The sequence below is a fragment of the Pelophylax lessonae genome (genome assembly GCF_965119305.1).
Source record: "Pelophylax lessonae genome assembly, chromosome: 4".
In the NCBI taxonomy this organism is placed as follows: domain Eukaryota; kingdom Metazoa; phylum Chordata; class Amphibia; order Anura; family Ranidae; genus Pelophylax; species Pelophylax lessonae.
In genome coordinates, this window is record NC_138771.1 from 271,018,208 (window position 1) to 271,035,556 (window position 17,349).

At 40.3% G+C, this 17,349-nt stretch overlaps 1 protein-coding gene across 1 annotated transcript in view; it reads left to right on the plus strand.

Moving 5' to 3' along the window:
- The window catches only part of HMGA2 (high mobility group AT-hook 2), a 175,605-nt gene that overhangs the window by 125,756 nt on the left and 32,500 nt on the right, over positions 1–17,349 (plus strand). The window contains exon 4 of the mRNA XM_082255551.1: positions 2,950–2,976. Coding sequence (XP_082111677.1) covers positions 2,950–2,976 — 27 coding nt within the window. The remainder of the gene's footprint in view (positions 1–2,949; positions 2,977–17,349) is intronic.

The following is a 17,349-nucleotide window of genomic DNA, read 5'->3' on the forward strand; positions in this document are numbered from 1 at the left end:
AGTAGCACGATCCCCCCACCTTTATCCGCTGGCCTAATCACTAAGTTCTTCTTCTCACATAAAGATTTTATTCCTTTTTGTAAATCACCTTGGGGTTTAAATTCCAGCTTTTTCTCCTCCAGTTCTTTTAATACCAAGTCCCTAAAAACCGTGACGTGATGACTTGGTGCTCCTGGAGGGTTAAATAGTGAGGCGTTTTTCAAGCCTGAAGGGATGATAGATGAAGTTTGGTAGGATACATAGTTCCTTTCTCCAGCTTTTGATAAAAAGTGTCTTTTCACGTTAAGCTTCCTCACATATTTGTGGATGTCCACGAATGTCTCAAATTTATTCAAGGGTTTTTACGGGGCGTATTTTAGCCCTTTGCTCAATGTGTGTTTTTCAGAATCAGAAAGATTTATCTTGCTGAGGTTAAAAATTCCTTGAGTCTCGTGGCTCTTAATTCTTTTCCTTGAGCCTCCTCTACATCCTCTGGTTATTTTCTTCTTCTTTTGCCCTTCTTTGGGCCCTGCCCTAAAAAACTCTTCTTATTAGCTTTGGTAGGTGTTCTTGTCTGTGGAGGTTCAAACACCTCTTCCCTTTCATCATATCCATTATGTTGTAGGGGTTCGAACTTGTTTTGGGTATATTGAGAGTAGACCCTAGGGGTATGGGGAGAATCCGTATAGTTCCCTAGATAGTCCATTGGGACATCTCTTGGTGACCGAGATCTCAACCTTCTAGACTGTCTCTCCCTCGAATCCCTTCGATATTCATGTTCTCTTCTATAAGAGTCATGTCTTGCAGGTCTTACTCTCTCTCTCTTGTTATTGTAATTATCAACCCCATTCTGATGTTTGATATTTTGACCTGAACCATTTTCTTTTAGGGGTTTGAATTTTTCAAAACTCTTGTGTCCTTGTTGCTCCACCCCTCTTTTAGAAGGTTCTTGTATTTTCACCTCTTTCTTGGGTACATCCTTCGGTTCTTTGAAACCAAACGGTTCTAGACTTTTCTTGGAGGTCCCTTCTCCTGGTGAGTTTTGTATTTCCATATTATTTTCTTCTTTATCTATAAGATTCAATTGCCATTTAAATACCTTTGAAACTTGATAGTCCTCCAAGTCCCTCAGGTATTTTTTCCTTTTCTTAACCTTTTGTTCTTCATCTTCCATAGCCAGTATTTCCCTTAATTCCTGATTATATACTTTGTAGGCTTCTTCTTGCATGGATGGTAGTAATTTCTCTTTTATTTCTAGTATTTCTTTATTCAATTTTAAAACTTTTTTTCTCTTCCTATCAATGAGGAAATTCAATAAGCCCATGCCTGCTCCATTGAAAAATTGAAACCATTCAATGAGGTCTTGCTCTCCTTGGTCGGGGTATATGCTCCACCTTAAACTCCTAGGGACCATTTTCTCCTGGATGTATTTCTCAAGAAATGCTATGTCCCAGGAGGCATGTAATTCAGATATCATTACGTTTTTTAATCTCATAAAGATTCCTCTCAAATCTGTGGTCTCATAAGTGGTTTTAGTAAAGATATCCTCTACTAAAAGTTTGCGTGTGCTGTGATATTCAAAAATATCCATATTAACCTGCTGCTACTTGAAAATATATTATGAATGTGTTACTTCTATATTTAACTGACCAAAAGGGAGCAAAAAGGAGAAATTTATTGTTAGATTTTACATACGATCCGCATTAATTGAAAATGCACTATAGTGTCTGATAAACTTCACAGCACTTGGGATCATTTCAGTATATATGTTTGAGGGGATGTTTGCATATGGAATATCTTTAATTCTGGATTTCCTTGAAATATGTTAATGGCAAATGATTGACTGTCATGGACAATTGAACCAGGCATGAAGTCCCACCATTAGTTGTGTCAAAGAAATATGATGTGTATTTTTATTGAGCATAAGTTTGAAAATAGTCAAGAAAAGTCAAAATGCAAAGTGGATCTTGTGAACGCTGAACAGTATTATCCCATGCTGTATGCATTTTTTGATCCAATCATATAAGGCAGGTAACCGTGTAGAACTTTCCCTGTCCTATGGATTTCTCTCTGCCTAAGGCCCCTTTCACACATATGGTCCGTTCAGTTCATCAGTTCAGTCACCTCAAATGTATCCGTTTTCCATCCATTTTTCATCCATTTTTCATCTGTTCTTTTTTTTTTTTTTACACCCACTACCATTGCAAAAACGGATGAAAAACTGACCGTTTGTCCATTTACATCCGTTTTTCGTCCGATCTGTTTTTTTTGACGGATGAAAAATAGGGCACTCATCTGTTCCAAAAAACGGACATTGACGGAAGCGGATGAAAACGGATGTTAATGGATGATCATCCGTTGTCATCCGTTTTTACATAGAGATGCATTGATGTCCATTTTTCATCCGTCAACGGATGGAGGAAAAACGGACAGACGGACCGTATGTGTGAAAGGGGCCTTAGATTGTATTGTGTAGTTTTATATTCTTGTTTGAATATTTCTCTACCTGCTTCAGAGTTCCTGCTCACATTTGTTAAGCTCAGTACTGTAATTTAGAACTGTGTTTTGACTAATAAAATGTACAAATCAAGCCAAACTCCTTTATGTGGAACAAAAAAAAGAAATTAATTAAAAAAAAATCTAAAAATTTCTATTTAGCTCATTTTGCTATTCGGTGGTTATGCAGGTGTATTGTTGAAAGCTTTCTGTAGAGATTCAGTTGGAGTCCTCACAGTTGGAGTCCTCACAGTACAACAGTTTGAATGGGTTTTTATTAAACAAAGGTTAAAAAATATATACCCAAGTACATGAAAGACAAGTGTACGAAGCTGAACTTGTTTAACTATTTTATACAATCTAAACATGCTTTTTTGGTGAATTGGGGGGAGGGGGTAATTTTGCATTTGGGATTTTTATATTTGTAAACTGCAAAGTTAAAGTTTGTTTTTTTGTTTTGTCTTTTCTCTGCAGCCACAACAAGAGAAAAAATCTAGTCAGGTAAGAAACACTTATGTATACCTTTTTGTTAGCTTGTCTAAATAAGAGTCAGTTATTGTCTGTTATGGTTTCTATAGAATAAGCATGCATTGGCATGCAGCTGCCCAAGTCAAGCTAAAACTTTATTCATTTTTTTTATTGAAGTCTTACTCTTTATTTTTGTGACACCAGGACAATAAATGTGGGAAATTGGGAAGTGTTGATTACTATAGCCCGTCCATCTTTCTTCTCTCTGCTGCTTAGCACCACAGTGGTTGATGGGACGTTTTGGGCAAATCCTCCCCTGCCTCAGCCTCAGGTAATAGCATACCTTTGAGATAGGCAAAACTAGCCAGTGACAGAGAATGGACACTTTCTCTGATGCACAGAGACCAGCTGGGTGCAAGGCTTTGTATGGCAGCAGGCAGCTTGCACAGAATCGACCCATATGTCATGTGTCTCGGCAGTGCTTACAGTGGACTGTGTTTAATACTGCCTGTGCCTCCCCAGCACATTGTGAGTGCATTTCTTGTTCTGTGTCTAGATTTACTATATGAGTTGAATAAATTGTGAATTAACTTACTGTAACTTACTGTACCGTAATACTCTTTTGCTCCCTTTATCCTACCTTATTACATAGAAGTGGAAGGCTAGGTAGAAATGTAAGCAAGTAAAAAGGTAAGAAACTATTTCAAATATTTTTTTCAGTTATGCTTTGTGAATGACAGCAAATATAAATTAGATGGGATCCCAATTTGTCTGCAAAAGTGGAAAAACTTTCACACTTAATAGAGAAGCAGAATGAGTAGATGCAGTCAATGTATTACTGGCACTGGCTACTCTGCTCAGTTAAATTGTTACTATACCCAGGACCCTGCATTCACAATAGCTGGTCTCCCACAGTACACAGAACATGGAAATGCAATTATTTTAGTCAATATATACTACTAAATACCTTTTCTCATCAGCAGTTAGAGCAGTCTTGTGACTTCTATCAGTGTCTAGCCGAGCACTGGTTAAAGCTTGTAGGAGGAATTTTCTGACTGTTGAGACTGCAAGACCCCTGACCCTCTGTCTGGACAGTGCTGATTGGCCCTGTGCTGATCTCCCAAGAAAAACCTCTCTAGCAATACACACCAAACTAAGCACATGCAGCTTGACTCCATAGAGTCTGTGTTATCAGGAGATTATTAGGAGTCAGTGGAAGGAGGAAGGGGAGGATCAGAGAAGCCAGGATCAAACAGCCTTTTTGCACAATGCAGAGGATTACCCCTTAGATTCCTCAGTGAGTATAACAAGCATGCTTTACTGCAAATATAGACTGATTTTACTGTTGTGAGTTTAGTAACACATTCAAACACATTGTAGCGATCTACTTATAAAGTTGCTTGCATGGGATAGTAAGCAGGAGTTCCTTTCGCACCTTACCTTTAAATATGTAGACACAACTTGAATCATAGAACACATAAATATAATAAATAAAGCAGACACACCAAATTTGAAAAAATAATTGGCCGCGGCCGTTTATTATTGGTTTAAAATATTTTATCAATCATTCGAATAACCATATTAAAAAACACTTAAACAGCCTAGCCACTATGGCTCAGGATGTATCAATAAATAAAATATCAGTATTTTTTTTTTTTTATAACTCCCAACTCACAATTAAAAAACCACTTCTCCCCCTTTGCATAACTACAAAGATGACCCACCACATAACAGCTGCACACATAGGGAGGGAGGGATTGGGAACACCACAGCTTGATGCCTTCTGAGGCGAATGAGCCCCGCAGAACGGAACCCTCCTTTTATAGGCCCCCCTAGGCTATTCTAGAATCTTTCTCAGAGGTCACTTGTCCCCACAGGTGAGTCCAGTCACCTGCCAATACACGTCACCTCCACATCCCTCAGGCTACCTCAGGAAGTTCTTCCTGCCCTTTTTCCGCTGAGGAAAAAGTAATGGAAAAGCCCGCCTTTATCTGACAGGGGGAACTAGGGAACTTTCTTCCCGCCACTTCTCCCATGAGGAAAAGGGGGCATATACAATGCTTAACCCTTTTCCTATCATTATGAACACAGGCCATTTCATGTCTGATTACCCCTCACCATCTGTAATCTGTATGTTCATTTTCTGGTAAGAATACCTATGCCAAGGATATATTAATGTACACGCTCCCCTTTAAAATAACCAGCAGCTTTGTGACGTGTTGTTCTCAATCCAGCTGTCCATAACACCTGGGGTGCTGACTAAAGATTAGGAATGAATCAAAGAAGTTCCCAAATCATGTGATCACTATGTGAGCTCTGATATAGTGATCACATGCAGGCTGAATGCTCCCTTGACAAAAATGAAATCACTCAGCCTGTAGACGGAACACAGATCTTTTGGCTGCAGTGTTCTGCAGCCATGGAATGACCAGTTTAGCTGTCAGATACAGTTGCACAATTAAAATAGAAAAAAAATTCAAATATTTATACAATTTAACATATTTTTGTTGGGGCATTTGTAAGCCTAGAATAATAACTGAGCAATTTTGTTTTACCAAATAAAGTACCTATGTGTACCTGACAAGATGTTAGCTATGTAGCTGTGCATTTTACAAACACTGATGTCATCTGATTCCATTGTATGATGTGTACATTTTGTACACCTTTTTGTTTCATTACCCACTTCACGCCCTGTTTGTTTTTAGATTATTGTGGTTAAACAGCTGCAGCCATAATACCAGTATCAAAATTTTATACTGCTCAGTTTTCAGCTGTTGATGGGCTTTCATGTAGATGTGATCTAAGCGCCCTACAGCAAACCGATCCCTTCTACAGGGTGCAGAAGGGGGACCTGCCCCCACGTGACATAAGGATTTCATCACTTCTAGGTTTTTTTTACCAGCTTGCAAAGCAATCTCAGTTTAATCAGATGCTTTTTGGGCCAGTAAAGAGTACCATCTTACTCTTAGGGTCTCTGACCTAATATAAAAATGTAAACCATAACCGTGCACAAAACCACATAAAAAACAGAATACCTGTGCACTACAAAATATATTTATTCTGTGTTTACATTGATAAAAATCATTAAAAAAAATCACTAATTACATATAAAGTACAATGAAAAGTTAATTCATACAAGTGTTCATAAAACATATGTAAAAAATAAATAGTGTCCACAAATAGCCCAAAGGGCTGCTGACGCATTGTATGAAACTTGTAAGTTGAAATCAAGCATTCAGTGCTCCCAACTTTCTATACCACCAAAAGTGCCAGCTTCTTACTGGAAATAGAAGATCTCTGCATTGGAGTTCAAATGGGCTTGTGAAAAGGTTTAAACCCCACCAGATTCACTGTATCTTTCACATATTTCTCCTATTGAAATACAGCCAATATCCTAGAATTCACAGCTCACCTTAGGTGTAATAGGAGAAAAAGAAGACCAACATAGGGTAAAAACATTAAGATAGAATATAGCATTTGTGCGTTGAAGTCAAACATTCGGTGCTCCCAACTTTCCAAACCACCAGAAGTGCCAGCTTCCTGCCAGAAATATATGATCTCTATATCATAAAGATATCAAAAACAATTGTGAAAAAAGTTAGACTTTACCGAATCCACTGTATACTTCCTCGTGTCTGCCCTTCTGGACACACAGCTTACCTCAGGAACAATAGGAAGAAAAACATAGGGTAATAACACTAAAACACTTAAATGTTGCAGGTTAAAAATGTCAAGCACCATACCGTTGTAAACTGGAGGGTCGAAGTAATTTTATAGAAAAAAGCAATCAGATTTTAAAATGTATGTCAGACATATCGCAACTGGCCCGGTTTTGAAGTGATTTAATGACTTCAGCCCTGGAAGGTTTTATCCCCTTCATGACCAAGCCATTTTTTTCGATGTGGCACAGCGTTATTTTAACTGACAATTGCGCAATCATGTGATGATCTGACACTAGGTGACACTTTTTGGGGTATCAGGGGTGATCAAAGGGTTAAATTTGTTCCCTGGGAGTGCTTGCTAACTGTGGGGGGGGGGGTGTTTAAACTGTGGGAAGACAGAGATCCGTGTTCCTGCTAAGCAGAAACACAAGATCTCAATCTTCCCCTCTGATAGAACAGCGATCTGCCTTGTTCACATAGGAAGACTGCCGCTCTGTCTCTCTCGGAACGATCTTCATGTTCCTGGCGCATATCAGGTTCACTGGACCCACTGATTGTCTCCCACTGTCTCCAATGACAGTGGAAGATGGTCGCCAGCGGCGTGAATGCGTGCCCCAGACCCATTGCACGAAATTACATACCTGTACGTGATTTCGCAAAATAGAGCCACTGCCCCACATTACATGTGTGTGGGGCAGTCAGCAAGTGGTTAAGGTGGGACTAAACCCTTCTGTCCTTTTTACAGTCAACAAAGCTGCCATCTTAGCCTCTATTTGGTCTGCAGTTGCTATGGTGCTGCACATATGATTAGTTTTGACAGTAGCCATTTGATGGCATGACAGTTCAATTGAGAGCAGAAGCAGCTATGGCAGTTATTATTCATGGCATGTCTTCAATATAACAGTTTTCGCAGTTAAATTGATGGATTAGTTCAGCTTTTGTGCCTTTGTTTGTTGGCAGAGCAAATAAAATATTTTGCAAATGCTGGGGAATGTGGCTGTCCCGGATGATCTGTTTACATATGTTGGACTTGTCCAGTACTATCACCCTTCTGGACAGATGTACAAGTGTTCATAACATGTGTAACTGGTATATCACAAGCAATCACACCTCGGTTGGCTTTGCTGGGTCTGGGCTTGAAAGTTTGGCCCAGGCTCTTCCACGCTTTCTTAAAAACAACACTTTTATTGCAGCCTGCTTATTCATTGCATGAAAATGGAAAAATAACACTTCCCCCAACTATCCAACGATTGATTAACATCCTTAACCAATCCCTTCACTTGGAACTTATGTTTGCCAAAGCTGACTTTACCTTGCCAAAATGTATATCAGATTGGTCCCCCTGAATGACTGACCCTAGATGTCACATGCTTTACTTCTAACAGATCTCAAACTCACACCAAAATCACACACATGTATTATTGCTCTTTGCATTCACACCTGGCCTTAGACACAGCAGAGTCATACTGAGGAACACTAAATTACACACACAGTCTTCAATGTGATTTACAACTATCTACTTCTCTGCACCCCCCCCCCCCACCCCCCCATCTCCCCATCTTTCTTACTTTACTCTTTCTTGATATCTGGATTGGACCTAGATCTGGGTTTATCAGATCTGAACCCTCATGATCGACTAGATCTGAATTTACCAGATTACTCTCTGAAGGTACTCTCAGTTATTACCTGTTATTTTGTAACGTCATCTTTGTTCTCTTTTAAAGTGATCCTGGTCTTTAAGTGCTATAAGACCAAATATAACAGCTTGTTACTTATTTTTACTTGTCTTATGATAATCTTAATAACATTTATTTCTGTTTAGTGACAGAGTTTTCTAGAGCACAGACAGTAATAAATACCCAACAGAGGATCTAACCGGTCCTTGCTCTGTCCAGTTTTTTTTTTTCTTTAAATAGTCTCGCAGTAACATCAGAAACAAAAAACTCACCTCTTCTCCGATGTTGCCCCCTGTTGTTTTTTTTTTTTTTTTTACCACAAGATGCCCTCAGTGTTTGGGAGTGAATGACATTTAAGGTTATTTTACCCAGAATACTGATGACATCCTGTTAGCGTAGGGCATAGCTGGCACTCCCTGTGAGGAGGCGTCATTATGGCACTCTGCACTCCCAGTATAATGGTGCATCATCCTATATTATTAAAAATGGCCCAGTGCAGAGGAAAGGACATAGCTTGACAAATGAGCATTTATAAAAGTGAAAATACTGTGCTGATGTCCCCAAAAACAAAAATGATAAGCAGCCAGCACCAAAAAGGACAAAAAGTGTAGAAAGGGTATAACAATACATGCAGCGCTTATAGAAATGTTAGGAAATAATATTAGGGTACCAACTATATACGTGTTAATATCATTCGTGTTATGAAATGATTGTAAATTTACACAAAATATTGTTTTTTTTTTTTTCAAAATTGTCTGTTTTTTTTGTTTCTAGTGCGAAAAATAAAAACTGCAGAGGTTATCAAATACTAAAAGAAAGCTCTATTTGTGGAAAAAAAAAAAGGACATCAATTTTCTTTGGGTACAGCGTTGCATGATTGCGCAATTGTCAGTTAAAGTAACGCAGTGCCGTATCGCAAAAAAATTGGCCTGGTCATTAAGGGGGTAAAACCTTCCGGTCCAGAAGTAGGCAAAAAGTTAAAAATAGTGGCTTGGCTGTAACTGGGCTAATTTCCCTAAGGACTCCCGGGTGTAAGGCATCTGGACCTGGCAAATTGTTTTTCATTAGGTTTCTCTAGTCTCTTTTGTACCTGCTATTCTGTGAACCACAGAGGTGCTTTTTGATTGTTTTTTTCACCAGAATTTAGTCCCATAATTTCAAGTAATTTTCAATCTAATTATATCTGAAGTTTTCATTAAAATACCTGGTGATCCTACGATAAAGGTCCTTGTCAAACAGTTCCTGTTATAGACATCACCAGTGCTTTAGCACCATCCACTTAGAGTTTTTATCTTCTTTAAAGATTGCATAAGAGTATATAGAAGGGGTTAATCCTAAAGGACAGATTACAAAATGGTTGGGTTTTCTGATGCATACTTTCATTGCAGACAGATCCCTTTAAATTGCACAAACCCACCTTCATCCTGCTAAGCCCCACTCTTTGCACTTGTGCCATGGCTCCACTGCTACATACAAATGGGACTAGTGGAGGTACTGCCCTTCCTACATCTAATCAGATTGACAGCTCATACTGTACATCTGTCACTTTATGAGATAAACTCTTATTTCCAAACAAGTTAAGAAAATCCCATATACACTCCTTTGTTTGAATTAACTGAGCTGGTATTTATCAGCTTTGTCTGAAATGAAAGCAAAATAGTTTTTTCATCTAGTTACTGTTTGTGAAATCTTCCCTGACATCCCTAGTTGTTACTAAAATGATGTTGGACACAAATTGTAAACTTCATAAGCCATGTTCAGTCAGCACCATGGTTCTTTTGTTTTAATTGAGTTTCCCTTTAAAGGAGAAGAGTTCAGACTCAAAACTAACAAGGACATGAGCTCATAAGGACTTCCTAATCTGAACAGTGTAAGGAAATAGTGATAAATTATGTAAACATGCAGACTACATGGAAGTTCATAAAGGATAATGTATATCTTAAACCTATTAACAGGAATCTCTCTTTTTTAATCTATTTCCTTAAGAATATCCCTATTGATCTATTTTTCATGTGGTAGTGTGAAATTATTTTGAAGTTGGTGATGTTTCCGACAATACGGATTGGGGTTTTTTAGACTTCTATTGACGGTTTAGTTTATTAACTAGTTGACGTAAATTAATCTTATTTGAACCACATTTTTCTATTTTTTTCTTTCAACAAATTCCCTTAAAGTAAAATTAGGCATCAACCTCTTTGACTTGGCTATTTTTCCCTAGTCATCTTCTAGGATGGCTTAATGAGAGATAGGCTCCTCCCACCTAGCACAGGAAACACAATCCACATTAGTTTAAATACAGGTGTGAGACAGAGTCCCTCAGTATTTTGTGTTACATCGGCCAGACAGGATCACTACAAGATTGCTGAAATTTTTTTCACTGTCAGGCCTCCGTGCTAGGTGGTAGGAGCCTCCTGACCCTCTCCTTGAACTGGGGCAGTGTCCCTGCGGAGGGTTGTTGGGGAACTCAGTGCCCCCCTGTACCTTGGGCATGGGGGGGAGATTGAGGGACCCCTTCTCCCTGTTATTTTTGTGTAGTCCATTGAAAGGGAGCCACAGTAGAGGCTTACCAGGTCCGTGGAGGGTGGCAGAGCTTGATGTCCCATTGCGGCAGCGTGGTGCTCCTTCTCCTCTTGGTCTCTGGCACCATGGTTCAGGCAGTATGGGCTGTAATAGAGCCAGGAATCCCGTAGCCATGTCATTTCTGGTCGGGCCGAAATGTTGCGACTGAGGTATGGTGGTGTCCATTTTTTTTGGGGGCGCTGGTGTACAAAGGGAAAAACTGGCGAACGAGAGTAGGGTAAGTGCTGCAGCATAGGACCGGCACCCCAGTCCACAGGGGGCCGGTCCAGGTCCTGCTGGGACAGATGGGGCAGTGCTGGTCGGCATTCCAATGCACATAATGATGCTGAAAACCCGGTAATCCCTGCACGGCAATGGAGGTGGCTGCTGCAGAGGAGTTTGATCAGCAGACGCATGCGGATCCTTGCCCTAAGGTAACCGAGTGATGGAGGGTCATCAGCTCTGTTACCTGACACTGCTGGAGGGGCACTGGTAGTAGCTGTGGATATGTACACTACTCAGCTTGCAAGGTGTGGGGGTCACTGGTCTTTCTCTCTCCCTTGTGTTTCTCGGCTTTGCACTTTGCAATTTCTTTACTGCTCAGTGTTCGCTTATGCCTTGCAGGGCAAGAGCCGCAAAGAGAAAGATGGAGCAGTCCCTGGGGAGGTTCTCAAAAATAAATGTGCTTCGTGCAAACAAAAATTGTAATCCGCCTGGAAAAAAGTGCTTTGCCAAGACTGCATAGATGCTTTAACTAAAAAAGAAACTAGCTCTATGTTTAAAAAATTGCTGGACACCATGAATACAGAGATGATTAAAACCTTTAAGTCATTTAGATCTTCTCTGCAAGAACCAAGACCTTCGGACATGTCTCTGCCCAGTACTTCATATGCTAGTGCAGCACCTCAGGCCCATGCATCCGCACCGGTCATAGAGGAACAGGGGGTGGTAGAACAGCTGGAAGACAACTCCAGTGAAGATTCTAGTGCTGAAAGAGGGGAAGTAAGGGAAGAAAAAGCAAGCCGGGTGCAAAATGTTTTGCTCCCCTCTGATGAGACAGATGACTTACTAAAAATTATATACGATACTATGGAGTTAGAAGAAAAAAGAAAGCCAAAGTTTGTCAGTACATAATGAGCTCTATACAGGCTTACAATCAAAACAGGCCAGAACGTTCCCCGTACACGCCGGTTTGAAAGATACCATTCTGCAGGAATGGAGGGAGCCAGAAAAGAAGGTCTCCTTCTCCCCAGAAGTTTGAAAAGAATGTTTCATTTTAAGGAAGAGCATGTGGCGTTACGGGAGAAATGTCCAAAGCTGGATGGAGATCTTTCCAAAGTATCCAGAAAATCAGACCCATCATTTGAAGACACAGGGGAACTTAAAGATGGCATGGATAGAAAGGCTGAAGGTATGGGATGCAGGTGCTGCTAACTTTCAGCCACACTGGATCTCTGGTTGAAGCAGTTGAAGATCGTCCTAGAACAGGATACCCCTAAAGAGGAGATTTTGGATTCTCTCCTCATCCTCAACAAAGCCTTTGCTTATATTGCGAACGCTTCCGCTGAGGCCATCAGGTTTTCCGGGAGATGTGCAGCCCTTAAACAAGGCTAGACGGGCAATCTGGCTTAAAGCCTGGTCAGGAGATGCTGCTTCAAAAGCGAAATTTCGCTCATTACCGTGTAAAGGTAGCCTAATTTGGTGAAGACTTGGATTTGGTTTTGGAGAGATCTGCAGATAAAAAAGGCTTTCTAGTACTGAAGAAACAGTCCAAAAAGCCTTTTTGTCCTTTCAGGAAGATTGGTCAGAAGGACACAGGCAAAAAGGACCAAAATAGACCCTGGCAACAAAGGACGGGCAAAGGCAGATGAAGATAGAAACTTACAATATCCTACTGTTAAAGAACAAGGGTTTGTCAGAAAAAGTGGTTTACATGATCTTAAACATTAGGAAGAAATCAACAAATTTAATTTATAATAAAGTTTGGAAGGAATTCTGCTTTTGGCGGAAGGACAATAACAGAATTTCTGGACCTATTATTCGAGCAGTATTGGACTTTCTACAAAGAGATCTGACCTAGGGTTAGCTCCCAATATTTTGAGAATGCAGGTGGCAGCATTGTCCAATTTTTTTGGATATCAGATTGATGGAACACAAGCTAATAAGATTCATCAAGGCCGTCTCTAGGAGTCGAGTGCCGCGGTCCAATAAGTTTTCTCCGTGGGATTTGTCGACAGTCCTTCAAAGTTTCTCAAAACAGCCTTTGAGCCATTAGAGGAAAGTATGTTAAAAGTATTAACCTACAAGACCATGCTCTTAGTGGCGCTGGTCATGGCTAGAAGAGTCAGCGAACTAAAAGCTATGTCCATAGCAGAGCCATACTGCTCCATTCTGCCCAATAGAGTCATTCTATCGCTGGACCCAAGGTTTCTTCCCAGAGTGTCAACAGACTTTCATTGATCGCAGTAAATCATTATCCCGTCATTTTGTGGGCAAGCCAGTAACACTAGGGAGGAAGATTTCCATATAATTGACGTAAGGCGGTGTTATTTTACATCGAGCGCACCAAAAAATGGAGATAAGTACCTAATTTATTCCTTCTATACTCGGGATACAAGGTTTAGCTGCTTCTAAAACTACTATTGCTAGATGGCTTAAGGCTGCAGTCATGGAAGCTTATGCAACTGCTGGGCTCCAAGCTCCCCAAAATCTTAGAGCCCATTCCACCAGGGCCCTGGCTACATCCTGGGCTGAAAGGGCAGGAGCTACCCCGATTAAAATCTGCAAAGCAGCCAAGTCGAGTTTCCAGACATTTGTCAGGCATTAGTCTAGATCGCTTATCCTCCAACGACCAGGCTTTTGAGAGAAAAGGGCTTCAGGCTGTGGTCCCTCCCTAGCAGGTATGGTTTCTATAATGTCACTCTCCTTAAGCTGTCCTGGAAGATGACTGGGGAAAAACTAAGTTATTACCTGTTAACTTGATTTTCAGGAATCTTCTAGGATGGCACTGCTTCCTGCCCTATTATAGATGTTGTAGTAGGGGTGGTAGGTATGAAATTAGCTGTGCCTTCGGTTATTTGTTATTACTGAGGGACCCTGTCTCACGCCTGTATTTAAACTATGTGGATTGGGTTTCCTGTGCTAGGTGGGAGGAGCCTTTCTCTCATTAAGCCATCCTGGAAGATTCTTGGAAATCAAGTTAACAGGTAATAACTTCATTTTTTCAGAGGTTTTGAAAAAGATTTTCTTTGAATGTGATTACCAGAATATATCTGGTTGGCCGCTTCGGTTGTTATTACAAGAGAGCGTAATGTCAGCTCTTTAAAACAATACCAGAGTGATGCCTGCAGCTGTGGTACAACTACTTGAAGTCAAATGATGTACCAGGTACGTGATTTGACGACAAGTGATTAATAGACTTGTGTCAATCAAGTTCAAACAAAGTTAATATAATTACATTTTGATTGGTCCCACTTACATTGCTAGCATTCCTTGTTTTCGCATTTAACTATCAAGTTATTTAGCTTATTATACTGTAAGAAACAAAATCAGTATTTACCTATATATATATATATATATATATATATATAATGTACAGTATCTGTATAGAGGACACGGCCACAATATATGTAAAAGGCAGAGATCTTGCATTTCTGCTTATTATGGATGACATTGCCTTACGGGAAGGGCTTCCAATGAGCCAGTCAGGTTCTGTTAACCAGTTAGTCAGTACTGGACATTAGGTATGGTAGTTAACTTAAAGTAGATGAAAACCCAGTCACTAAACTCAAATGGTAATATCTAAAAAGTCGTATTTACCATAATTTCATTAAATGAAAGCTGTAAACAGCAAGCACATATTAGGATAGGAAGATAAAAACACTTAATTTTAAAAGAGCACATATCCAAAGCTTAGGGCGGCTCTCCGAGATTTAGACTGGGAGGAAATATGGTCCTTAAAGAACACAGAACAGAAATGGGAAAGCAAATACACACAAAACCTTTAAAAGGCTAAAAATAAAACCTACGTGGCTCACTTGCAAAGTTAAAAAAAACTATAAATAATGAAGGAACACTATCATAATTTAAAAGAAACAAACAAAATACGTGAAAAGTAGTTGAAAACCCAGTCACTAAACTCAAATGGTAATATCTAAAAAGTCGTATTTACCATAATTTCATTAAATGAAAGCTGTAAACAGCAAGCACATATTAGGAAGATAAAAACACTTAATTTTAAAAGAGCACATATCCAAAGCTTAGGGCGGCTCTCCGAGATTTAGACTGGGAGGAAATATGGTCCTTAAAGAACACAGAACAGAAATGGGAAAGCAAATACACACAAAACCTTTAAAAGGCTAAAAATAAAACCTACGTGGCTCACTTGCAAAGTTAAAAAAAACTATAAATAATGAAGGAACACTATCATAATTTAAAAGAAACAAACAAAATACGTGAAAAGGAAATCAAGCCTGAAAAAATTCAAAGCAAATGACAAGTTGCAAAAGCGAGTAGGAGAAATCCCCCAAAATTATTTAAATATATTTAATAGTAAAAATAAGTCAGGTCTGAGCATGTACTGTAGGTCCTTTACAGGATAATTTAGAGTTAATAACTCAGGACAAAGAGAAGGCAAATTTAGTAAATACCATCTTCAGCTCTGTGTATACAAAGGAAAATTGTGATCTCCATAATGGGGATCGTATTGACATAGCTCCAAATTAACCGCAATGGCTCAATTGGTACGGTTCGGAAAAATTTGCCCAAAAAGTTGAATAAAGCACCTGGACCAGATGGCTTACGTGTCCTCAAAGATTTGAGCCCTGTTATTTCAAAGCTATTTCTCATTTTAAAGACTCCTTAATGACTGGTGTGGTACCACTGGATTTTGGCGTAAGGCAAATGCGGTGCCCATATTTAAAAAGGGATCAAAGTCTTTATCAAGTAACTACAAACCAGTTAGCTAACTTCTATAGCCGGGAAGATACTGGAAAGTTTAATAAAAGACCACATAGAAGAGTTTTTGCTAAAAAACAATATTTTAAGCAACAGACAGCATTGATTCACAAAAGTATAAATTTATCAAACAAATCTGACTTTCTTCTTGAGGAAATAAGTAGAAATGTAGACAAAGGAGTGGCTGCGGATATAGCATAGTTGGATTTTGCAAAAACTTTTAACAGTTCCACACACATGGCTAATGTGCAAGTTGAAGCCTACAGACTTATAAAAATTCACTTTGCAAATAGAAAACTGGCTAAAAGATCATATTGAAAGAGTAGTGATTAATTTCTTACACTCTAAATGGTATAAGGATATTAGTGGTGTATCCCAAGGTTCAGTGTTGGGATCCTTACTTTTTACCCTACTTATACATTTTATAGAGTTTGGGATTAAAGGCGACACCTCTTTTTTGCAGGCAAAAAAAAAGTGCATTTATTTTCTCTTTCGTTCATCGATGGACATGATGCTCCATGAATCATAACTAGTGGGTTATATTGCCTCCTCCAGAAGTAGGACTAGGCAGAACAAAAACACCTGGCTATGCCCATGGGCCGTCCTAAGCTGGTATATAACCCCCCTCTCTGTTCTAGGTAATCAGTTTTAATCTGTCTAGTCAGGAGTAAAACCTAGGCTCCTGACTTAGATCTCTGGTCCTAGCAGTTTTATCCTTCCTTACATCTTTTTTGTTTTTCTCTCAGGAGAGCTAAAATCAACTGCCGGGCTAGGCGACGGGCTGGATAATCTAGATCTAGTGGTCCCCCCCAGCCCAGCCAGCGAGCGCGTGCAGACCGCAGCTACGCGCTAGGTCAGCCACGACATAGCCTAATGGACAGAGGCTGGCCTGCGAGTTAAATGTCTCGCAGGGTTGCATACACCTGGGCTTGGGTCTGAGTCGCAGCAGTTCCTTGGCCAACAGCTCCCCTACTTCAGTGGGGAGGAGTTCTGTCTGGCATGTTACCCGCACCATGGAAGTACAGTCCCCCCTCTCCACTTTTGGTGGTTTTCTTGGGGCGGACGCAGGTAACCTCCAGGGACGGTCGGACCTGCCTGCAGGTTCACTCCTTCCATCCTTAAATCCCTCACTGAACTGGGTGGGCTTCCCCCACCCCTCCTGTCTGGACCTAGAGTCTGGTGGGGTCCTAGGGCAGAGGATGCAGCAGAGATCCCTGCTATCCCCACTCTGTAAGGGTCCTGATATAATGTGTGTGTCCTGCCCTGGTAGTCTGAAGGGGTCCCAGTGTAGGAGACCCCTAGGTGCATGCTCTGATGTTTGCAGTGTGGGCATAGTGCAGGGGGGTCCCAGTGCAGAGACCGATGCATAGTGCACAGCAGAGTCTCCCCTAAACGTGTGTCTTACCTTCAGGGGGGGTCCCCTTGCAGAGGGTGCATCGTTGCAGAGGGTGCAGGAAAGATCCTGGCTGCATGCTACAGTGTTTGTAGCTGATGGTGGCCATTTTCCCTTAGTCTGGCTGGTCTCCAGTTGGCGGCCATGTTCGTGTAGTCGA